General features: G+C 48.7%; 1 protein-coding gene across 2 annotated transcripts in view; it reads right to left on the reverse strand.

Moving 5' to 3' along the window:
• Nucleotides 1-17,554, reverse strand: part of LOC144480516 (synaptotagmin-7) — a 42,448-nt gene extending 24,894 nt beyond the window's left edge. The window contains exon 1 of one of the 2 annotated variants that reach the window (XM_078200020.1): nt 16,993-17,554. In XM_078200020.1, the coding sequence (XP_078056146.1) occupies nt 16,993 (1 nt within the window). In that variant the 5' untranslated portion in view covers nt 16,994-17,554. Of the gene's footprint in view, nt 1-8,827; nt 9,194-16,992 lie in introns of those variants that run through there. The other variant, XM_078200019.1, reaches the window with a different exon arrangement.
• Between the last annotated feature and the right edge of the window lie 7,735 nt (nt 17,555-25,289).

The raw sequence follows: 25,289 nt of genomic DNA on the forward strand, positions 1-25,289 counted from the left end.
GCCAACGTTTTGAGTTGGCGGCACGGTAGCACAGTGGTTAGCACTGCTGCTTCACAGCTCCAGGGACCTGGGTTCGATTCCCGGCTTGGGTCACTGTCTGTGTGGAGTTTGCACATTCTCCTCGTGTCTGCGTGGGTTTCCTCCGGGTACTCCGGTTTCCTCCCACAGTCCAAAGATGTGCGGGTTAGGTTGATTTGCCATGCTAAAGAATTGTCCTTAGTGTCCTGAGATGCGTAGGTTAGAGGGATTATTGGGTAAATATGTAAGGATATGGGGAGAGGGCCTGGGTGGGATTGTGGTCGGTGCAGACTCGATGGGCCGAATGGCCTCTTTCTGTGCTGTAGGGATTCTAAGATTCTAAGAGTCTGGATGACCCTTCGTCAGAGCTTTTGACACCGAGTCATGTAAAGAGATTTTAGGACAGGCGGCCAAAGAGAAATAGATTTGAAGGATCGATTAAAGAAGGAGCGAAGATTCAAGAGGGGCTGGGTACAGTACTGCCCACACAGTGATACAAGATGGCACATAACCCAGATCTTGGTTCAGTGCGGTGTTGAGCAGCGAAGTGTTAAGACCCTTATCTGCAACCTTTACTGTGTGCATGTCTCTCATTACAAGTAGTTAATAAAGACTTGAGGCGGGATTTTCCGACCGCGCTCGCCCCAAGACTGGAAAATCCCTCCCGAGGTCAATGGACCTTTGCATGGTCCTGTCCCACCCGCTACAATTCCCATGGATGGGAATAATCTGCCCTTGATGTTAACTACCGTAGAGACTTCTGTGACCAGCACCCTCCCAACACATTCAACAGGGACATGGACGGACTCCTACTTTGCTTGGACGTTAAGGAGTGAGTGCGAGGCAGGAAGCAAGGAGAAAAAGCTTTTTGCTGGCCCTAAGCCCTATACGCAAGAAAGCATTGGGAAATTCTGAGGTTGCGGAAGGTGCTATATAAATGCAAGTTCTATATTTGGATGAGGGCCTAAATGACTAGATTGGCCGGGCCCCATTTTATGTTCCGACATATTGTATGGTTTCAAGAACACAAAGAACAACAAAGAACAAACAATGCAGCACAGGAACAGGCCCTTCGGCCCACCAATCCTACGCCAATTTCTATCCCTCTGTTCGCCTCCACCACCTGCTTCCACCACCCCCACTGGCAGTGCGTTCCAGGCACCCACCACCCTCTGAAAAACTTTCCCCGCACATCTCCCCTAAACTTACCACCTCTCATCTTAAACCTGTGCTCTCTGGTGGTCGACCCTTCCCCCCTGGGAAAAAGCCTCTGACTATCCTCTTATAGTTATTCTATGCCTCTTATAATTTTGTAAACTTCTATCAGGTCTCCCCTCAGCCTCCATCTTTCCAGTGAAAACAATCCAACTTTATCCAACATCTCCTCAAAACTAAAACCCTCCAGAACAGGCAGCATCCTGGTAAACCTTCTTTGCACCCTCTCCGAAGCTTCCACATCCTTCTGGTAGCGTGGCGACCAGAACTGCACGCAATATTCCAAATGCGGCCTCACTAAAGTTTTACACAGCTGTAACATGACTTGCCAACTTTTATACTCGATGTCCCGACCGATGAAGGCAAGCATGCTGTATGCCTTCTTGAACACCTTATCCACGTGTGTTGCCATTTTCAGGGATCTGTGGAACTGAACGCCCAGATTCACCAAAGAGCAATTCACCAAAGATCATTAGACTGTGCCTTCCAAACCCACGACCACTTCCATCTAGAAGGACAAGGGCAGCAGATACATGGGAACACCACCACCTGCAAGTTCCCCTCCAAGACACTCACCGTCCTGACTTGGAAATATATCGGCTGTTCCTTTGCAGTCGCTGGGCCAAAATCCTGGAATTCCCTCCCTAACGGCATTGTGGGTCAACCCACAGCACGTGGACTGCAGCGATTCAAGAAGGCAGCTCACCACCACCTTCTCAAGGGGCAACTAGGGATGGGCAATAAATGCTGGTCTAGCCAGCGACACCCATGTCCCACGAATGAATAAGAAAAATAGATCTCTCTGTATGTCCCTGTGTGTCAATGCCAAAGGGTTCTGCCATTACATTTCTAACTATAAAATATGCTTTATTTTGCTTTGCATTCAAATTTTAGAATCAATAGACCGTAGAATTGTATAGCTCATGAAGGCCATTCAGCCCACTGTTCTTCGATAAAAGCAAATTACTGCGGATGCTGGAATCTGAAACACAAAAAGTGCGAAGTGTCGATCTGGAGGTCCCACTTGTCTGCATTGCACCATCCTCACACATCCACAGCATCTCGTCTGCAGGGTGACGTCCATCATTCAATTACACGTAGGTTGACCCCTATGTCCGCCACCCTCTACTTTCCCCCGGGAAGAGATCTCTGCACCTTTTCCGTTCCAATCAAATAGCTAAAATACTTTTCCGGCTGACGCTTTTTGAGATTTTTTTTTCCTCTCGATATTTGAAGCACTTTTGAAAGGGGGCACAATGGTTAGCACTGCTGCCTCACAGCGCCAGGGATCCAGGTTCGATTTCCAGCTTTGGAGTGACTGTCTGTGTGGAGTTTGCACATTCTCCCCGTGTCTGCATGGGTTTCCTCCGGGTGCTCCCGTTTCCCCCCACAGTCCGAATGATGTGCGGGTTAGGTTGATTGGCCATGCTAAATTGCCCCTTAGTGTCCAAAGATGTGTTGGTTAGGTTGATTGGCCATGCTAAATTGTCCCTTAGTGTCCAAAGATGTGTAGGTTAGGTTGATTGGCCATGCTAAATTGCCCCTTAGTGTCCAAAAATGTGAAGGTTAGGTGGATTGGCACTGCTAAATTGCCCCTTAGTGTCCAAAGATGTGTGGGTTAGGTTAATTGGCCATGCTAAATTGCCCCTTAGTGTCCAAAGATGTGCAGGTTAGGTGGATTGGCCATGCTAATTTTCCCTTTAGTGCCCAAAGATGTACAGGTTAGGTGGATTGGCCATGCTAAATTTCCCCTTAGTGTCCAAAGATGTGTGGGTTAGGTTGATTGGCCATGCTAAATTGCCCCTTAGTGTCCAAAGATGTGTGGGTTAGGTTGATTGGCCATGCTAAATTGCCCCTTAGTGTCCAAAGATGTGCAGGTTAGGTGGATTGGCCATGCTAAGTTTCCCTTGAGTGTCCAAAGATGTACAGGTTAGGTGGATTGGCCATGCTAAATCGCCCCTTAGTGTCCAAAGATGTGCAGGTTAGGTGGATTGGCCATGTTAAATTGCCTCTTAGTTTCCAAAGATGTGCAGGTTAGGTTGATTGGCCATGCTAAATTGCCCCTTAGTGTCAAGGAGACTATCAGGGTAAATGTGTGGGGTTCCAGGGATAAAGCCTGGGTGGGATTGTTGTCGGTGCAGGCTTGATGGGCTGAATGGCCTCCTTCTGCACTGTAGGGATTCTATGATTCTATGATTCCTCCATGGCGGGTTCCCGAGTAGTGGGATGGGCTGGCTACGCAAAACGCCGTGGACATTGGCGGGACCACCAGATCCCACCACTGGCCAATGGCAAGCCACTTCCACTGCTGGAAGAGCCCAAGTAGAGGACGGAAACCTCCAGCCTCACCCCCGCTGGGATTCTCCAGTCCCGCTGCTGTGAATGAAGTTTCGGCTGAGCGCCAAGTTCTCCCTTCTTACTGGCAGCGGTTGCTGGGCGTGGGGGAACCAAGAACTCTGGCCTTGGTGTACTGTTGGTGGAATGAATAGGTTGATTGTCTGAAACTAAACATCTGAAATATCGAGTAGATACATGACCCAATTCCTATCTCCACCAACTAAATGGGGACGATTTCAAATACGTATTCCCTTACTGTTCGCAGTTCCTCAAATTTTTCAGACAATTCTCAATGACGTCAATGAAAATAATATAAGTTTGAATTTTAAACGCAACACAGATACATGAATAGATCAAACTTCACTCGTTAAAGTAACATCCGTTTTATGTTGCCATTTCCAGTTCACTTATTAAATTTTAAGTATGTAACAGTGGTTTCATTTTCACATCTACATCCATTCATAACACAAGAAACTACAAAGGGTCACAAATGTAGCCCAGTCCACCACTCAAACCAGTCTCCCATCCATTGACTCTGTCTACACTTCCCGCTGCCTCGTGAAAAGCAGCCAGCATAATCAAGGCCCCCACCCACCCCGGACGTTTGGCATGTCAGGTACAACTCTTACCAACTTTTACAGATGCACCTTAGAAAGCATTCTTTCTGGTTGCATCACAGCTCCTGCTCTGCCCAAGACCGCAAGGAACTACAAAAGGTTGTAAACATTGCCCAATCCATCACGCAAACCAACCTCCCGTCCATTGACTCTGTCTACACTTCCCGCTGCCTCGGCAAAGCAGCCAGCATAATTAAGGACCCCATGCACCCCAGACATTACCTCTTCCACCTTCTTCTAACGGGAAAAAGATACAAAAGTCTGAGATCACGTACCAACCGACTCAAGAACAGCTTCTTCCTTGTTGCCATCAGACTTTTGAATGGACCTACCTCGTATTAAGTTGATCTTTCTCTACACCCTAGCTATGACTGTAACACGACACTCTGCACTCTCTCCTTTCCATCTCCTCTATGTACCCTATGAACGGTATGCTTTGTCTGTATAGCGCGCAAGAAACAATACTTTTCACTGTATCCCAATACATTTGACAATAATAAATCAAATCAAGAGGAAAAGGTTTTTTTCCCGATTTGATGGGTCAGGTCCCTCTAACCAACTTTTCATCCGATCCCTTAATGCACTTGATCCCCAGAGACCTGTTGAAGAGAACATTAACCATGTGAGGGCATCCAGCTGTGAGACCCGCACTTCTGATGTGCAGCCTTGCTCATAAGGAGACGGGTGGCACAGTGGTTAGCACTGCTGCCTCACAGCGCCAGGGACCCGGGTTCGATTCCGGCTTGGGTCACCGTGTGGAGTCTGCACGTTCTCCCCGTGTCTGCGTGGGCTTCCTCCGGGTGCTCCAGTTTCCTCCCACACTCCAAAGATATGTGGGTCAGGTTGGAGCATTGAGCATAGAATCCCTACAGTGCAGAAGGGGGCCATTCGGCCCATCGAATCTGCCATTGACCACAATCCCACCCAGGCCCTATCCCCATAGAACATAGAACAGTACAGCACAGAACAGGCCCTTCGGCCCACGATGTTGTGCCGAGCTTTATCTGAAACCAAGATCAAGCTATCCCACTCCCTATCATCCTGGTGTGCTCCATGTGCCTATCCAATAACCGCTTAAATGTTCCTAAAGTGTCTGACTCCACTATCACTGCAGGCAGTCCATTCCACACCCCAACCACTCTCTGCGTAAAGAACCTACCTCTGATATCCTTCCTATATCTCCCACCACGAACCCTATAGTTATGCCCCCTTGTAATAGCTCCATCCACCCGAGAAAATAGTCTTTGAATGTTCACTCTATCTATCCCCTTCATCATTTTATAAACCTCTATCAAGTCTCCCCTCAGCCTCCTCCGCTCCAGAGAGAACAGCCCTAGCTCCCTCAACCTTTCCTCATAAGACCTACCCTCCAAACCAGGCAGCATCCTGGTAAATCTCCTCTGCACTCTTTCCAGCGCTTCCACATCCTTCTTATAGTGAGGTGACCAGGACTGCACACAATATTCCAAATGTGGTCTCACCAAGGTCCTGTACAGTTGCAGCATAACCCCACGGCTCTTAAACTCCAACCCCCTGTTAATAAAAGCTAACACACTATAGGCCTTCTTCACAGCTCTATCCACTTGAGTGGCAACCTTTAGAGATCTGTGGATATGGACCCCAAGATCTCTCTGTTCCTCCACAGTCTTCAGAACCCTACCTTTGACCCTGTAATCCACATTTAAATTAGTCCTACCAAAATGAATCACCTCACATTTATCAGGGTTAAACTCCATTTGCCATTTTTCAGCCCAGCTTTGCATCCTATCTATATCTCTTTGCAGCCTACGACAGCCCTCCACCTCATCCACTACTCCACCAATCTTGGTGTCATCAGCAAATTTACTGATCCACCCTTCAGCCCCCTCCTCTAAGTCATTAATAAAAATCACAAAGAGCAGAAGACCAAGCACTGATCCGCTAGCAATCTGCCTCCAATCCGAAAAACCCATGAATTTACCCTAGCTAGTCCCCCTGACTCTAAGGGGCAATTTAGCATGGGCAATCCACCTAACCCACACATCTTTGGACATCTTTGGGAGGAAACCGGAGCACCCGGAACAAAACCACACAGACATGGGGAGAATGTTCAAACTCAGCGCAGACAGTGACCCCGGGTCCCTGGTGAGGCAGCAGTGCTAACCACTGTGCCACCGAGCAGCCCTCTGGTATGTCCAGGTTGGTTGGAGATACTAAGTTGCCCCTTAGTGTCCCAAGATGTGTAGGTTAGGTGGGTAGGCCATGCTAAATTGTGGTTTAGTGTCCAAAGATATACAGGTTAGGGGGATTGGTCATGCTAAATTGCTCCTTAGTGTCCAAAGATGTGTAGGTTAGGGAGATTGGTCATGTTAAATTGCCCCTTAGTGTCCCAAGATGTGTAGGTTAGGCGGATTGGCCATGCTAAATGTGCAGGTTTCAGGGATAGAGCATAGGGGAGTGCTTGGGTAGGATGCTCTTTTGGAGAGCCGGTGCAGACCCGACGGGCCAAATGGCCTCCTACTGCACTGCATGGATTCTATGGTTCTACGGGTTCTGAATCAATCTTCAACCCTGCTTGTCATTGTCTAACCTGAGTAAATTTTAACTCTCTTGTACCCAAGTCCACTCATCCTCAGTGACCTACGAGATAAAATTCTCAGCCTTGCATTCAATTCCCTCCTGATCCCAATCCTTCCACTTTCCGTAAGCTCGCCCAGACCTACAATCCCCCCTCCCCACAATCTCTCTTTAACTTATTTACCCTGCTGTGGGTGGCCGAGGCTTTTAGCTGCCTCGGCGCCGATACTAAAGGAATTTCTAAAAGTAAAAGTTAATTTATTAGTCACAAGTAAGGCTTGCATTAACACTGCAATGAAGTTACTGTGAAATTCCCCGAGTCGCCAAGCTAAGGCATCTGTTCAATGCACCTAACCAGCACGCCTTTCAGAATGTGGGAGGAAACTGGAGCACCCGGAGGAAACCCATGCAGACACGGGGAGAAAGTGCAAACTCCACACAGACAGTGACCCGAGGCCGGGAATTGAACCCGGGTCCCTGGCGCTGTGAAGCAGCAGTGCTGACCACCGTGCCACCCCTAAATTTCTCCCTAATTTCTCCCGAAACATCTCCAGGGAACAGGCTGTCCCGAAACCACCACCTTTATCTCTGACCTTTAACTGAACCTCATCTCCTCCTTTGCACTTGGCACATGTTTTACTGACTACATCTCTGCCAGGCACCTTGAGGCATTTTTTTCCGTGTCAAAGACATTAAAGGTGTAATAAAAAATGTTTCGCTTCTCTTCACTTACCCTGAAAAATCAACATTTATATAGCACCTTTCCTGACCACTGGACAGCCAATGATGTACTTCTAATGTGCGGTCACTGTTGCAATGTGGAAAATCTGGCAGCCAATTTGTGCACAGCAAGATCCCAGTAAAGATTACTAGCCTGGTAGTTTTTCTTTGTGTGACATTGATTGAGGGATGAATGTTGGTCAGGCCACTGAAGGTTCGGCGGGGGGGGGGGGGGGGCGGGGTTGTTTTGGAGGGGAGATCTAGCACCCTTGATTCCTCTTACTTTGAAATGGCACCGTGGAATCTTTAACATCCACATGGGCAGATAGATGAAGCCTCGGTTTAATGTCTCATCTGAAGGATGGCACTTTTGCCAGTGTAGCTCTCCCTCGGTACTCCCTGTGCTGCCCCGGAGTCTCAGGCTCGATTTTTGCCTGAGAATCATAGAGTGCCTACAGTGGAGAAGGAGGCCATTCGGCCCATCGAGTCTGCACTGACAACAATCTCACCCAGGCCTATCACTGTAACTCTATGTATTTACCTTGCTAATAATCACCCTGACACTAAGAGGCAATTTAGCATGGCCAATCCACCTAACCTGCACATCTTTGGACATTAAGGGGCAATTTACCATGGTCAATCCACCTAACCTGCACATCTTTGGACATTAAGGGGCAATTTACCATGGCCAATCCCACCTAACCCGCTCTTCTTTGGACACTAAGGGGCAATTTAACTAGGCCAATCCACCTAACCCACACATCTTTGTACACGAGGGGGCAATTTACCATGGCCAATCCCACCTAACCCGCTCTTCTTTGGACACTAAGGGGCAATTTAACTAGGCCAATCCACCTAACCCACACATCTTTGTACACGAGGGGGCAATTTACCATGGCCAATCCACGTAACCCGCACATCTTTGCCTTGGGATTGGATCGGCACTCAGCGCCTTTTGATTAACTTGGGGTGGCACGGTGGCACAGTGGTTAGCACTGCTGGCTCACTGCGCCAGGGACACAGGTTCGATTCCTGGCTTGGGTCACCGTCTGTGCGGAGTCTGCACGTTCTCCCAGTGTCTGCATGAAATTCCACCGGGTGCTCCGGTTTCCTCCCACAGTCCAAAGATGTGCTGGTTGGGTGCACTGGCCGTGCTAAATTCTCCCTCATTGTACCCGAATAGGTGCCGGAGTGTGGCGACTAGGGGATTTTCACAGTAACTTCATTGCAGTGTTAATGTAAGCCTACTTGTGGCACTAATAAATAAACTATAACACAGAAAACAAAGTCACATCTTTGACTGACTAAACCATCGAAACCACAACCTTCAAAGGGCGCGAGCGTCCCGGAGACCAGTCTCCTACCTGCGGCGTCTAGGTGTGTCGTGGTTTCCATCCAGCTCAGGTTAAAGCAGCGCCGGTGAGCAGGTACATGTTACGGGGGGTCAGGGCCAGCGAGATGGAAGAAAACTAAGCCAAGGGCACTTGAAGCGTTCAGGAAGCTCAAACAGTGGTATCTGGCTATTGTTACGTCACCAATCCCTGGGAAATCCCTCAGCTGTTGCTCCACATATGGTCATATCAGCACAACTAATAGAAGCGTGCTTCACTGACTTTGAAAAAGAATCCAAGAGAAACTATGTTCAAAACCAACTCTGGTTAGAATTAACTTGTATCGCTATCCGAAACGATTAGTTCTTCTTGTTGCTTCGAAAGAGAAAGGAAAGGTGGTTCTAAAAAGGCTTTGACCTTCTTGCGACATCCGCGTGATAAGTATGGCTATCGTTTTAATACATAATCTCATCCATAAAAAAACACTGAGTGTTAATATTGACAGATCAAATCTCGGGCAAACTCATTTCACATGCTTCAACTTATTAGCTACGTTGATGGTTCAGTGTGTAAGAGTTCCAGTCCCTGTTTTAAAATTCTCTCCCTTCTTTCCAAAGCCTTCCGTGACCCCCCCTTTGCCCCCCCCCCCCGCCCTTGCCCCCCCCCCCCTCCCCTCCCCATTCTCTACAATCACCTACTGCCCTTTGGGAAGACTGCGCTCCTTTAATCCTGGACTCTCCCGCAGCCCCAGTTTTTGACCGCTCCGCTGTTGGCCATCAGAGCCTCTGCGGATGAGGCTCCGAGCTCTGGAATTCTCTTCCTGCTCCTTTTGGCCAGTAACCCAAAACCGGCACCCTCTGCGCAGGTGAATTGGCCATGCTAAATTGCCCCCTTGTGCCCAAATATGTGTAGGTTAGGTGGATTGGCCATGCTAAATCGTCCCTTCGTGTCCAAAGATGTGCAGGTTAGGTGAATTGGCCAGACTAAATTGCCCTTTGTGTCCAAATATGTGTAGGTTAGGCGGATTGGCCATGCTAAATTGCCCCTTAATCTCTAAAAATATGTAGGTTAGAGGGATTGGCAATGTTAAATTGCCCCTTAATCTCCAAATATGTGTAGGTTAGGTGGATTGGCCATGCTAAATTGCCCCTTAGTGTCCCAAGATGTGTAGGTTAGATGGATTAGCCATGGTAAATGTGTGGGGTCATGATGTGGAGATGCCGGCTTTGGACTGGGGTAAACACAGTAAGAAGTTTAACAACACCAGGTTAAAGTCCAACAGGTTTATTTGGTAGCAAAAGCCACACAAGCTTTCGGAGCTCTAAGCCCCTTCTTCAGGTGAGTGGGAATTCTGTTCACAAACAGAGCTTATAAAGACACAGACTCAATTTACATGAATATTGGTTGGAATGCGAATACTTACAACTAATCAAGTCTTTAAGAAACAAAACAATGTGAGTGGAGAGAGCATCAAGACAGGCTAAAAAGATGTGTATTGTCTCCAGACAAGACAGCCAGTGAAACTCTGCAGGTCCAGGCAACTGTGGGAGTTACAAATAGTGTGACATGGACCCAATATCCCGGTTGAGGCCGTCCTCGTGTGTGCGGAACTTGGCTATCAGTTTCTGCTCAGCGACTCTGCGCTGTCGTGTGTCGCGAAGGCCGCCCTGTGTGGGGTCACAGAGATAGGGCTGGGGAGAGGGCCTAGGTGAGATTGTCGGTCAGAGAGTCGATGCAGATTCAATGGGCTGAATGGCCTCTTCTGCGCCATAGGGATTCTATGATTGGCCCAGATTTTCCCATCAGAATCAGAAAGCCCTAATTCCCACCCTGATCAGATGATGAGTGGGATTTTCCATCCTCTTCTCCCTAACCTCCCCCCTCCCCTCCCCCCACCCCACCCACCCCACTGTGTTTTGCACTGGCCCACAAGATGGCCCACAATTGTCCAGCGGTGGGAACTTGGGGGATGTGTAATATAATGAGTTAATTCTAACTGTGTGATATGCTAATCACAGGAAGTGATGCAATGTCTTATAATCTCGCTCTGTCTTGTGGAACCTCATGACAGACTGGAGCCTCAGCAAAATATTTCTTCATAAATCTAGTGCTTTCCTTATCTTAGCGAATTGTGCAAATATTCTGCATTAGCACACCTAGACGAAGAATATTATAAAAGCCTCACCATCTCTAGGTCACCTATAGATTGCGCTAACCTAGGTCCTACTATCTCGGTCATCACCTCACGAGCCTGCAATCTCCATGCCAGGCGAGAGAAGGGCATCAGATGGGTGAAAATATCCAGATTCTCATAGAATCCCTACAGTGCAGAAAGAGGCCATTCAGCCCATTGAGTCTGCACCGACTCCCCGAAAGAGCATCCCACCTTGGCCCTCCCCTTGCCCTATCCCTGTAACCCCCTGCATTTACCATGGTTAATCCACCCGACCTGCACATCTTTGGACATTGAGAGGCAATTTAGCATGGCCAATCCACCTAACCTTCACATCTTTGGACACTAAGGGGCAATTTAGCATGGCCAATCCACCTAACCTTCACATCTTTGGACACTAAGGGGCAATTTAGCATGGCCAATCCACCTAACCTTCACATCTTTGGACACTAAGGGGCAATTTAGCATGGCCAATCCACCTAACCTTCACATCTTTGGCCACTAAGGGGCAATTTAGCATAGCCAATCCACCAGGGCAACTTAGCATGGTCAATCCACCCGACCTAGATACCTTTGGACACTAAGGGGCAATTTAGCATGGCCAATCCACCTAACCATCACACCTTTGGACAATAAGGGACAATTTAGCATGGCCAATCCACCTAACCTTCACATCTTTGGACACTAAGGGGCAATTTAGCATAGCCAATCCACCTAACCATCACGCCTTTGGACAATAAGGGGCAATTTGGCATGGCCAATCCACCTAACCTTCACATCTTTGGACACTAAGGGGCAATTTAGCATGGCCAATCCACCTGACCTTCACATCTTTGGACACTAAGGGGCAATTTAGCATAGCCAATCCACCTAACCTTCACATCTTTGGACACTAAGGGGCAATTTAGCATGGCCAATCCACCTAACCTTCACGTCTTTGGACACTGAGGGGCAATTTAGCATGGCCAATCCACCTAACCTTCACACCATTGGACATTAAGGAGCAATTTAGCATGGCCAATCCCCCTAACCTTCACATCTTTGGACACTAAGGGTCAATTTAGCATGGCCAATCCCCCTAACCTGCACATCTGTGGTCACTAAGGGGCAATTTAGCATGGCCAATCCACCTGACCTATGGACATGGATAGGATATTTCCACTAGTAGGAGAGACTAGAACCCGAGGGCACAACCTCAGAGTGAAGGGACGCTCCTTTAAAACTGAGACGAGGAGAAATTTCTTCAGCCAGAGTTTAAAAGTTTATTAGTTTATTTAATAATTAGTCACAAGTAAGGCTTACATTAACACTGCAATGAAGTTACTGTGAAATTCCCCTAGTCGCCACACTCTGGCGCCTGTTCGGGTCAATGCACCTAACCAGCACATCTTTCAGACTGTGGGAGGAAACCGGTGCACCCGGAGGAATCCCACAGAGAGTGTTGAATCTGTGGAACTCATTGCCACAGAGGGCTGTGGAGGCCAGGTCATTGAGTGTCTTTAAGTCAGAGATAGATAGGTTCTTGAGCAATAAGGGGATCAAGGGTTACGGGCAGAAGGCAGGAGAATGTGGAGGAGAATCATATCAGCCATGATCGAATGGCGGAGCAGACTCGATGGGCAGAATGGCCCAATTCAGCTCCTATATCTTATGGTCTTATGGTTCTTGTGGTCTTATGGATGGGCCAGCCAGCGACGCACATGTCCCATGAAGGAATTTTTTAAAAATCCATTCAGATTTTTCTTAAAAGTTGAGAGTGGCTTCTCTTTTGTGTTGGGTTTTAATGCAGGTCAGATTCAAGCAGTGGTGACTTGTATCAGTAAGTCATCAAGGCATGTTCCGATTCCATCCATGTTTGATTTACTTGTCAATCCTTTTTCTTTTTGCGAAGTTTATTGTTTCCCACAATCTTCGAGGGGATGGACCTTCACTAAAACTGAGACGGGGATCCGTCACCTTACATCTACGAGAAAGAAAGACTTGAAATGACATAAGATCTTTCGCAAGATCTCGAGGACATTTCCAAGCATATTACAATCAAGGAAGTACTTTTGAGTGGGATGAAATTAGTACACGCAGCCAGGTCCCACAAGGAGAAATGTGACAATGATCAGATTATCTCTATCCGTAATGATCATTGCAAGATAAATATTGCCTCAGGACACCTGCTTAACTCCCCTCATCTTAAAAATAGTGCAACTTGACTCAGAACAAAAGGCAGGGTTCACTGTCCCATCTAAAACACACCACCTCTGACACTGAAAGACTCCCTCAATATTACACCCGAGTGTCAGCCTAAGTTCTAGAATCATAGAATCCCTACAGTGCAGAAGGAGGCCATTCGACCCATCGAGCCTGCGCCGACAACAGGGCAGCACAGTGGGACAGACCATAAGACATAGGAGCAAAATTAGGCCACTCGACCCATTGAGTCTGCCCCGTCATTCAATCATGATTCTAATCGTGGTTAGCACTGCTGCCTCACAGCGCCAGGGACCCGGCTTCGATTCCTGGCTTGGGTCGCTGTCTGTGTGGAGTCTGCACGTTCTCCCCGTGTCTGCGTGGGTTTCCTCCGGGCGCTCCAGTTTCCTCCCACAGTCCCGAATGTTGTGCTGGTGAGGTGCATTGGCCGTGCTAAATTCTCCCTCAGTGTACCCGAACAGGTGCTGGAGTGCGGCGACTGGGGGATTTTCACAGTAACTTCATTGCAGTGTTAATGTAAGCCGACTTGTGACACTAATAAATAAACTTTAAACTTAACAATCCCACCCAGGCCCTCTCCCCGTAACCCCACATATTTGCACTGCTTAGCCTTCCGACACAAAGGGGCAATTTATCATGGCCATTCCCTCTAACCTACACATCTTGGGACACTAAGGGGCAATTTAGCATGACCAATCCACATAACCTGCACATCTTGGGACACTAAGGGCAATTTACCATGTCCAATCTACCTAACCCGCACATCTCTGAACTGTGGGAGGAAACCGGAGCACCCGGAGGAAACCCACGCAGATACGGGGAGAACATGCAAACTCCACGCAGTCAGTCACCCCAAGGCCAGAATTGAACCTGGGTCCCTGCCGGTGTGAGGCAGCAGTGCTAACCACCGTGCCACCGTGCAGGGAAATAGGGGATGAATACACATGGTCCTAACTCAGAAACAAAAGTGCTACCACTGAGGCACAGATGACACCTTGCGAGCATCAGCGAGAGATGTTAACTCAAGGGAAATGCCCAGTAACGTGACATTAGCATCTCAACGGGATCCTTCCTGGACTCAACCTGTAGTTATGACATTGTGTTTGGATGAGAATGCATCTCGCACGCTCATCTATTCCTCCTCACCGCACTTTATAGTCATAATAGAATTTAATTGGTGACACATGGCTTTGACACAGTTCTAAAATAAACTCATAAACAGATGGGCAATGAGAAATTCATCTATCTCATTCCAATCTGCCACATGACAAAGACCATATCAGTTGTTTGACAGTTGTTTGTTTACTAAAGCAGACAATTAAATACACCTTCAGCTCACAATTGGCGGAAAAACCAAAAATAGTTTAACCTTTACAGACACTATGGTCACATAATCCATTTCTGCCATTCAAGATAAGATATGCATTGCAACTATTAGCAACAGGGCCAGCAGACTTCCCAATGCAGTTCAGCTGTTCACTAAACAGAGCTAAAGGTTTAGGCTGTGGAATTTCGTCACTGCTCATATGAACCTCCGCCCCTACTTCCTCAGGAGGCTAAAGAAATTCAGCATGTCCGCCACGACTCTCACCAACTTTTACAGATGCACCATAGAAAAAGCATCCTTTCCGGATGTATCACAGCTTGGTATGGCTCCTGCTCTGTCCAAGACCGCAAGAAACTACAAAGGGCTGTGAACGTAGCCCAGTCCATCATGCAAACCAGCCTCCCATCCATTGGCTCCGTCTACACTTCCCGCTGCCTCGGAAAAGCAGCCAGCATAATCAAGGACCCCGGGCATTCTCTCTTCCACCTTCTTCCGACGGGGTAAAGGTACAAAAGTCTGAGGTCACGTACCAACCGACTCAAGAACAGCTTCTTCCCTGCTGCTGTCAGACTTTTGAATGGACCTACCTTGCTTTAAGTTGATCTTTCTCTACACCCTAGCTATGACTGTAACACTACATTCTGCACTCTCTCATTTCCTTCTCGATGAACGGTATGCTTTGTCTGTATAGCACGCAAGAAACAACACTTTTTACTGTATCCCAATACATATGACAGTAATAAATCAAACCAAATCAATATTTGTTGGGTTCATCCATTTATCTTGGAGCATAAGGTTACATGAGGACAGTGACTCATAACAAAGCAATGTTGGCTTTTGAAGCAGGCTAGGATTCCAAGAGTGTTTGGAAAGTATGACTGAACCATCATTGAACAAAGAACAAAGAACAAAGAACAATACAGCACAGGAACAGGCCCTTCGGCCCTCCAAGCCCACGCCGCTCCCCGGTCCAGGATTGAATCCTGAATCCAGGATCCCCGCCCAATTTTCCAGCCTATCTACATACCAATATCCTATCCACCGAGCTGTCCCTCACAGCTACGATGCTTTGTTCATTACAACCTATTAACTTACCCCCACCCCCCCATTCCAGACCATGTGATCTCCAGGGAGAGGCGAAAACCCAGAGTGAAAAACCCCAGGGCCAATATGGGGAAAAAAAAATCTGGGAAATTCCTCTCCGACCCCCTGAGGCGATCAAAACGAGTCCAGGAGATCACAATGGCCCCGATCGGAAAATGCTTCCCAAGCATAATATTCATAATATCAAAGAAAAGAACAACTTCTAATTATATAGCACCATTAGGATGGGATGTTCTGGTCATTCCTGTCCTTGGGATCTTCCAGTCCCCTGACGGCAATCACCCCACCCCCACATCCATGGGTTCTCTGGTGGCAGTGGGTGCGGGCAATGAGAAACCATGCTGACAGCGGCGGGACTGGAAGATCCCACCGGCAACAAAACACGACGTGGGGGTGGGGTGAGGTGGAAAGTTCTGCCCGTAATGTAATAAAAGTTCCTAAAGAGTATAAGCATGGCCAATCCACCTAACCTGCACGTCTTTGGGCATTAAGGGGCAGTTTAGCATGGCCAATCCACCTAACCAGTACATCTTTGGGCACTAAGGGGCAATTTAGCATGGCCAATCCAGCTAACCTGCACATCTTTGGGCACTAAGGGGCAATTTAGCACGGCCAATCCAGCTAACCTGCACATCTTTGGGCACTAAGGGGCAATTTACCACGGTCAATCCACCTAACCTGCACATCTTTGGGCACTAAGGAACAATTTAGCATGGCCAATCCACCTAACCTGCACATCTTTCGGACTGTGAGAGGAAACCGGAGCACCCGGAGGAAACCCACGCAGACATGGGGGAGAACGTGCAAACTCCATACAGACAGTGACCCAAGCCGGGAATCGAACCCGGGTCCTTGGCGCTGTGAGGCAGCAGTGCTAACTCACTGTGCCACCGTGCCACCCCCACTTAGGAACTGGGAGCTGCAGCGTATGAGAGAGAGAATGTGACTGAAAGTGACGGAGAAAGTAGCCATAAGCTTTCTCTTGTTGTTTTCCACCGTGAATTGAGAAACAAGAGATCTGAGAATCTTTTTTAAAAACCAAACTCGTTTTGAATGCTAAAGGAAACCGATTGGTTCTCGAGTGAGTATTGTCCCGCGGTGCTGGAACGTTGGTGTTAGGTCTTAGTAACGGTGATGGTTTCTGCTATAGTTCCCACACCGCTTGGCAGGTTGTCAGGGAGTGACACCTATCACCAGCCATTCAACCCAAACCTCTGCCCCCTCCCGCCCCCCCCCCCCCCCCCTCCCTCCCCCAGGCTCCCCCCACCCACAACTGGCACAGCTGTGACCTGGGCAACCCTCTTACAGCACAGGCGCCAAATATCTTTTTATTAAAAGGGAAACAGCAACGGAGAGAAGAGGTAAAAAGGAATAGGAAAAGTCCAAACTTACTGCCGGCAGCCCGGGTGGGTTGTACGTTTTGTCTCTGGATCAGAAGGCCATGTCCAACTCCAAGGAAGTACACACAGGGAGAGGTTAATCCAACTGGCTCCGGTCCGCCCGCACAGGGTTGGATGTCAAAGAAGATTTGACCAATATATGCCCCCTCAACCCACTCTTAAGGACAGATTCTCTGTTGCCGCGAACTTGCTGTGGCCACAGTGACTGAATTCGAAAAATACTTTGCTGGTTCTAAAGTGCTTGGGTCCATGAAGGCGCTATCTAAAGGCAGGCCTTGTTCTGCTGTTAGCTGAATCCTTCACATTTTCTATTTTTTTAAGGAGGACGATCCTAGTTCTTAAAGGGTTAAGTGCAGGGCTGTGCGCTCACCTGAACCCATGGCAGAATGTTCAAACGATTCTGATGCGCAATGATACAATGGACAAATGTTACACCTGCGCGTCACGTGACAGGACACGTAATCAGCTGCCACAACTGTCCTTTATGTCCAACTCTGATTCATCTCTGAAGTGCCTTTATCTCCTCGTTTCGAAATCAAAGCTTGCTCTTACTTTCTGTGAATGCTTCACTGGCCAGCTATTCCGAAGCGATTAGCAATTCTGGCCAGCATTCGAGAGAAATGTCATCGCAGGGTTATTAACTAGTGCATAGGACGTTGAGTCAACACTTGCAGTCTCTGCGCTCGCTGTCAAAAGCAAACGTTAGGGCTTTACGTGCCTGGGTACGGTGGGGTACCCCGTTCCCCTCTCTCAAACTGGTCCTTTGCAGACTCTGAAGATAAAGGCTCTTTCATTTACATAGGAATTAGGAGCAGAAGTTGGCAAATCCAGCCCTTCGAGCCTGTTCCGCTATTCAATCAGATCATGGCTGATCTTTTTTAAAATAAAGTTTATTTATTAGTCACAAGTAGGCTTACATTCACACCGCAATGAAGTTACTGTGAAAATCCCCCAGTCGCCACACTCCGGCGTCTGTTCGGGTACACCGGGGGAGAATTTAGCACGGCCAATGCACACCTAACCTACACATCTTTGGACTGTGGGAGGAAACCGGAGCACACCGAGGAAACCCATGCAGACACGGGGAGAATGTGCAAACTCCACACAGACAGTGACCCAAGCCGGGAATTGAACCCGGGTCCCTGGCATTGTGAGGCAGCAGTGCTAACCACTGTGCCACCGTGCCACCCAGGCCTCTCCCTAGTCTTAAATCCACCTCCCCACCCTGTTCCCCATATCGCAGGATCACAGAATACTACAGTGTAGAAGAGGCCCTTCGGCCCATCGAGTCTGCACCGCCACGTTAAATGCCCTAACCTGCCCACCTAACCCAACTTACCAGCACTTGGCCCATAGCCTTGAATGTTATGATGTACCAAGTACCCATCCAGGTACTTTTTAAAGGATGTGAGGCATCCCGCCTCCACTACCCTCCCAGGCAGCGCATTCCAGACCCTCACCACCCTCTGGGTAAAAGAAGTTTTCCCCAAATCCCCCCTAAACTTCCCACCCCTCACTTTTAACTTGTGTCCCCTCGTAACTGACCCTTCGACTAAGGGGAACAGCTGCTCCTCATCCTGTCCATGCCCCTCATAATCTTATACGCCTCGATCAGGTCGCCCCTCAGTCTTCTCTGCTCCACAGAAAACAACCCAAGCCTATCCAACCTCTCTCCATAACTTAAATGTTTCATCCCAGCCAGCATCCTGGTGAATCTCCTCTGCACCCCCTCCAGTGAGTTCACGTCCTTATCATTTATCCATTTAAAATTAGAAATGTATCTATCTCCCTCTTGAAACCATTCAATGATTCAGAGTCCACTGCGCTCTGGGGCGGCGAGTTCCACGAATTCACCACCCTCTGCGAGTAGTCGTTCCTCCTCATCTCAGTTTTAAATCTACCGCCTCTCAACCTCCCACAATCCCACCCAGGCCCTATTCCCGTAACCCCCACACGCGGTAACCTGCCAATCCCCCTGACACGAAGGGGCAATTTAGCATGGCCAATCAACCTAACCAGCACATCTCTGGACTGTGGAGGAGATTGGATGGAGCATGCGGAGGAAACCCACGCAGACACGGGGAGAATCATAGAAATCATAGAATCCTACAGTGCAGAAGGAGGCCATTCGGCCCATCGAGTCTGCACCGACCACAATCCCACCCAGGCCCTATCCCCACATATTTACCCGCTAATCCCTCTAACCTACACATCTCAGGACTCTAAGGGGCAATTTTTAACCTGGCCAATCAACCTAACCCGCACATCTTTGGACTGTGGGAGGAAACCGGAGCACCCGGAGGAAACCCACGCAGACACGAGGAGAATGTGCAAACTCCACACAGGCAGTGACCCGAGCCGGGAATTGAACCCGGGACCCTGGAGCTGTGAGGCAGCAGTGCTAACCACTGTGCCACCGTGCCACGCCTAGGGAAAGTTACATAGGAATTTCCCATCCGTTTATTATTAGCTGTAAGTAAATACTGTATATTGGAAATATTAGGGGTGATTCTCCCATTCCGACCCGCCGGTGCGCCGATTCGCGGGATTCGCTCCCAAATTGCGCTCATCTCCCAGCGATGGGAATCTGGCGCGGTTGGGACCACGCAGGAAACACCAGGTAAGTGATTTTAATCTTATTTTAATGTGATTTAAATGTAATTATCGGGCCCGGGACTGAATTCTTCCGGCTCGAGAGCGTCTCCCACTCCGCCAGGAGTATTTCACTCCGGCAGGGTTTAGAGTAGCTCTCACTTTCAGGGAACTAGCGGGAGACCCTGCCGGAGTGTAAGGGGGCATTTTGGGCCCCCCAGGGGTGGGGCAGTGGAGGGTGGTACCCCCTGGGCATGGGCACACTGGCAGTGCCAGCCTGTGCCCCTGGCACTGCCCAAGGGACAAAGTGCCCATGCCCAGGAGGCACCTTGGCACTGCCCACCGGGCATGTGGCAGTGCCAAAGGGTGGGGCCAAGGGGGTGGGGCCTAGGGGGCGATCAGTGGGGATTGGGGAGGGGTCCTGCTGGCACTCTGCAGGCAGGATTGGTCGGGGCTGGAGGGAGGCCAGTGATTGGGGAGGGCTTTGGGGGGGGGTTGGATTTGCCGGGAGGGTTCTGCCTCCTGTAGGGGGAGGGGTTGGGTTTGCTGGGTGGGGGAGTTCTTCTTCCCGGGGGGGCGGTGGGGGTCTGCCGGGGTTGGGGGAGGGATCGTCACTGCTGGGGGGGGAGGTGGCCTGGAGATCGGGGGGCTCCGGGACCGGAGGGGGTTCAGGGCTGGCCCGGGAATTGTTGTGGGGGCCATGATCGGGCCATGGGGTAGGGGGCTGGAGGGGCAGCACTGCGAGGGTCCTGGGCTGGCCAGCAAAGTGCAGGCTGACAGACCGGGGCCACTGCGCATGCGTAGAGTTCCAGAACATCAAACTCTGACCCGAATAGGCCCCATCCCCCCGAGCTTTTACTGATATTCACGATTGTGACCTCTGCATTGCACAGAGTGCAGAGATTCAGGTCTGAAGCTGCACTGAAAAAAGCAGCGTGATTGACACCATTTTCCCCGCAAACTTGACACTTATAACTTTTTTGGGAGAATCGTTGCCATTGTGACTGAGGGAAACATTAATGCTCATTGTTGAGTTTCTATTTATATTCCTTTTGCTTTTGTCACACTCGTAGAATCATCGAATCCCTACAGGACAGAAGGAGGCCTATCGGCCCATCGGGTCTGTACCCACCGCAATCCCACCCAGGCCCTATCCCCGTAACCCCACACATTTACCCTGCTGGGCCCCCTGACACTAAGGGTCAATTTAGCATGGCCAATCCACCTAATGGCACATCTTTGGAGTGCGGGAGGAAACCGGAGCACTCGGGGGAAGCCCACGCAGACGCGGGGAGAACGTGCAAACTCCACACAGACAGCGACCCAAGCCAGGAATTGAACCCGGGTCCCTGGCGCTGTGAGGCAGCAGTGCTAACCACTGTGCCACCGTGCCGCCCACATTGGGGTATGCCAACACAGATTAAATGTGTGGTATTAGGACATGCTACATGTTCTGAAAGCTGCTGATTAGAAATCATCACAGAATCATTATCACCGAATCCCTGCAGTGCAGAAGGAGGCCATTTGGCCCATTGATGTTGCACCGATTCTCCAACAGAGCATCCCTCCAAGGCCCATCCCCATATTCCCAACTATTTGCCCCACCAATCCCCCTCACCTACCCATTTTTGGACGCTAATGGGCAATTTAGCTTAGCATTGTCATCCAGATATTTTTTAATTCATAAAATTACTGACAAAGCCAGCATTTGTTGCCTATCCCTAATTGTTAAAAAGTAAAAGTTTATTTATTAGTGTCACAAGGTTTAAATCATAGATTCCCTACAGTGCAGAAGGAGGCCATTCGGCCCATCGAGTCTGCACCAACCACAATCCCACCCAGGCCCTACCCCCATAGGGGATAGTGGCCCATAATCCCTATCCCCATAAGGGTTATGGGGATAGGGCCTGGGTGGGATTGTAGTTGGTGCAGACTCGATGGGCCAAATGGCCTCCTCTGCACTGTAGGGATTCTATGCATTTACCCTAGCTAGTCCCCCTGACACTAAGGGGCAATTTAGCACGGCCAATCCACCTAACCTGCACATCTTTAGACTGTGGGAGGAAACCGGAGCACCCGGAGGAAACCCACGCAGACACGGGGGAGAACGTGCAAACTCCACACAGACAGTGACCCAAGCCGGGAATCGAACCCGGGTCCCTGGCGCTGTGAGGCAGCAGTGCTAACCACTGTGCCACCGAGAAGATGGCGGTTAGCCACCTTCTTGAATTGGTCATTTCTTTCCTTGTAGGTGCCCAGACTGCTGTCAAGAATGTTGACCCGCCAATAATGAAGAAACATAGATCATAGATCATAGAATCCCGGCAATACAGATGGAGCCCATTCGGCCCATCGAGCCTGCACTGACAACAATCCAACCCAGGCCCCATCCCTGTAATCCCACAGATTTACCCTGCTAATCTCCTTGACACTAAGGAGCAGTTTAGCATGGCTAACCCAGCCAACCCACACATCTTTGGAGTGTGGGACGAAAGTTGTTTTTTCAATTTATTTGTTAGTGTCACAAGTAGGCTTACATTAACACTGCAATGAAGCTTCTGTGAAAATCCCTTAGTCGCCACACTCTGGTGCCTGTTTGGGTACTGATGCGCGATTAAATCACTCGGGAGGCTGGATCGTACCCGGGAAATAAAGGCTTTTATTAGTAACAAGAATGGAGCATACTGCTTAACAATACAATCCCAGACTAAAGGGTCACTAGGCAGTGCAGTAACCTTTATACTCCTACAGGTAGGCGGAGCCAACCAGAGTGTACCACAGAACAATATCAACAGGTAGAACACCCCCAACCCTAACCCCAACAGTGACAACAGTAACATATGTACAAGTACCCATAGTGGTAACCATCTGTGGTTCACCACAGGTACATTGAGGGGGAATTTAGCATGGCCAATGCACCTAACTAGCATGGCTTTGGAGTGTGGGAGGAAACCGGAGCACCCGAAGGAAACCCACGCAGACACAGGGAGAACGTGCAAACTCCACACAGACAGTGACCCAAGCCGGGAATCGAACCCAGGTCCCTGGTGCTGTGAGGCGCTGATTCTCCACTATCCCAATGGGAATGGAGCCTGGGTGGGATTGTGGTTGGTGCAGACTTGATGGGCCGAATGGCCTGCTTCTGCACAATAGGGATTCTATGATTTAATACTTGTGACACTAATAAATATACTTTCACTTTTTAACAATTAGGGATAGGCAACAAATGCTGGCTTTGTCAGTGATTTTATGAATTAAAAAATATCTAGATGACAATGCTATGTTAACCACTGTGTCGCCATGCCACTGGTAATATATTCTTTATTGTGTCAGGTGCCTATGCCATTGCTAAGTCAAACTTTGATTCTTTTCATCGTGGTTCGGTGACGAGATTTGAATGTTAAAGAGGCAGCCATTCTTAAAGGTGACTGGGACACGGAGTTAACACCTCCAAGTGGACGTTGAGTGGTTGGTTAGATGATGGTGTCTGGATAGACAAGGTTGTTGGACCGGATCGTCTTTCCCTGGCCTTTGCTGTTAAAGCCGTGGGATTGTCTACTTTGGAATTCTTGAGTTAGAGCAGAAAATGATGTCAGGAGTGTCGATTTCAATCTGTGAATGGACGGGGGAAGGAGCTATTTTGTTGTAACTTTTATAAAGGTCTAATTGTCTTTTATATGGGTGGTTTACCTTTGAGCACATTCAGTTATTCAATGACCCTTTTATATCCGCGCAACATAATGGACAAAGCTAAAATTACTTTCTTGCTTATAATAAGACATCAGGGAAGCGATGGCCTAGTGGTATGGCTAGACTATTAATCCAGAAACTTAGCTAATATTCTGGGGTCCCGGGTTCGAATCCCGCCACGGCAGATGATAGAATTTGAATTCGATGAAAGAAATATCTGGAATTAAGGATCTACTGATGACTGTGAAACCATTGTCAATTGTCGGAAAAACCCATCTGGTTCACTAATGTCCTTTAGGGAAGGAAATCTGCCGTCCTTACCTGGTCTGGCCTACATGTGACTCCAGAGCCACAGCAATGTGGTTGACTCTCAACTGTCCCTTTGAAATAGCCACTCAGTTCAATAGCAACTAGGGATGGGCAATAAATGGGTTCGAATCCCAGCATTGCAGCTGGTGGAATTTGAATTCAATAAAAAATATCTGGAATTAAGAATCTACTGATGACCATGAAACCATTGTCGATTGTCGGAAAAACCCATCTGGTTCACTAATGTCCTTTAGGGAAGGAAATCTGCTGTCCTTACCTGGCCTGGCCTACCTGTGACTCCAGAGCCACAGCAATGTGGTTGACTCTCAACTGCCCTCTGAACAAGGACAACTAAGGGATAGGCAATAAATGCTGGCCCAGCCAGCGATGCCCATGTCCCATGAATGAATAAAAAAAAAAATTCAACCAATTCAAGAAAGCAACACATTTTATTGGATTTGATCTAGAGGGATATAACCGGTTGGTTTAGGTGGGTAAATGTGATCGGCACAGGCTTGGAGGGCCGAAGAGCCTGTTCCTGTGCTGTATTGTCCTTTGTTCTTTGATTCTTGAGATGTTGGCTGAGGGATGAATGTTGGCCAGGATAATTTCTCGTCTTCAGAATAGTGCCACGGGGTCTTTTTCACCCACCTGCAAGGGTAGGCAGGCCTCATGCGGATAATGTTTCACCCGAAAGATAGCATTCCCTCATTCGAATGTCAACTGACATTTTGTGCTCAAGTTCCTGGCCTGGGACTTGAACCCAAACCCTTCTGACTCGTGGTGATAATGCAACCAACTGATACTCTGGTAACCAACTGCTAGGACAGTGGAGGCAAAGAGAAAGTGGGAGCATTCAAGAGTTTGAAGACACGATGTCCTGCCCATGGATCTCTTTGTAAACATGAAGTAGATAGGCCAAACGGCCCCCTACAGTACTTTGTAATCCCCTTTCATTTCTCCTAAAGCAGACTCCATATCAATAAGGCACATAAGAAGCAGAATTAGGCCATTTGGCCCATTGAACCTGTTCTACCATTCAGTGAGATCATAGAATCCTTACAGTGCAGAAGGAAGCCATTCGGTCCGTCAGGTCTGCACTGACTCTTTCTGAAAGAGTGCCTTACCCAGGCCCTTTCCCTCACTTTATCCCCATATGCCCACACATTTACTATGGCCAATCCACCTAACCTCCACATCTTGGGACGCTAAGGGACAATTTAGCATGGCCAATCCACCTAACCTCCACGTCCTGGGACACTAAGGGAATTTTTGCATGGCCAATCCACCGAACCTCCATATCTTGGGACGCTAAGGGACAATTTAGCATGGCCAATCCACCTAACCTCCATGTCCTGGGACACTAAGGGAATTTTGCATGGCCAATCCACCTAACCTCCATATCTTGGGAAGCTAAGGGACAATTTAGCATGGCCAATCCACCTAACCTGCACATCTTTGGACACTAAGGGGTAATTTAGCATGGCCAATCCACCTAACCTGTACATCTTTAGACACTAAGGGGCAATTTAACATGGTCAATCCACGTAACCTGCACATCTTTGGACTGTGGGAGGAAACCGGAGCACCCGGAGGAAACCCACGCAAACACAGGGAGAACATACAGACTCCGCACAGATAGTGACCCAACCCGGGAATTGAACCTGGGTCCCTCGCGCTGTGAGGCAGCAGTGCTAA

The sequence above is a fragment of the Mustelus asterias genome, chromosome 29, assembly GCF_964213995.1.
Source record: "Mustelus asterias chromosome 29, sMusAst1.hap1.1, whole genome shotgun sequence".
In the NCBI taxonomy this organism is placed as follows: Eukaryota; Metazoa; Chordata; class Chondrichthyes; order Carcharhiniformes; family Triakidae; genus Mustelus; species Mustelus asterias.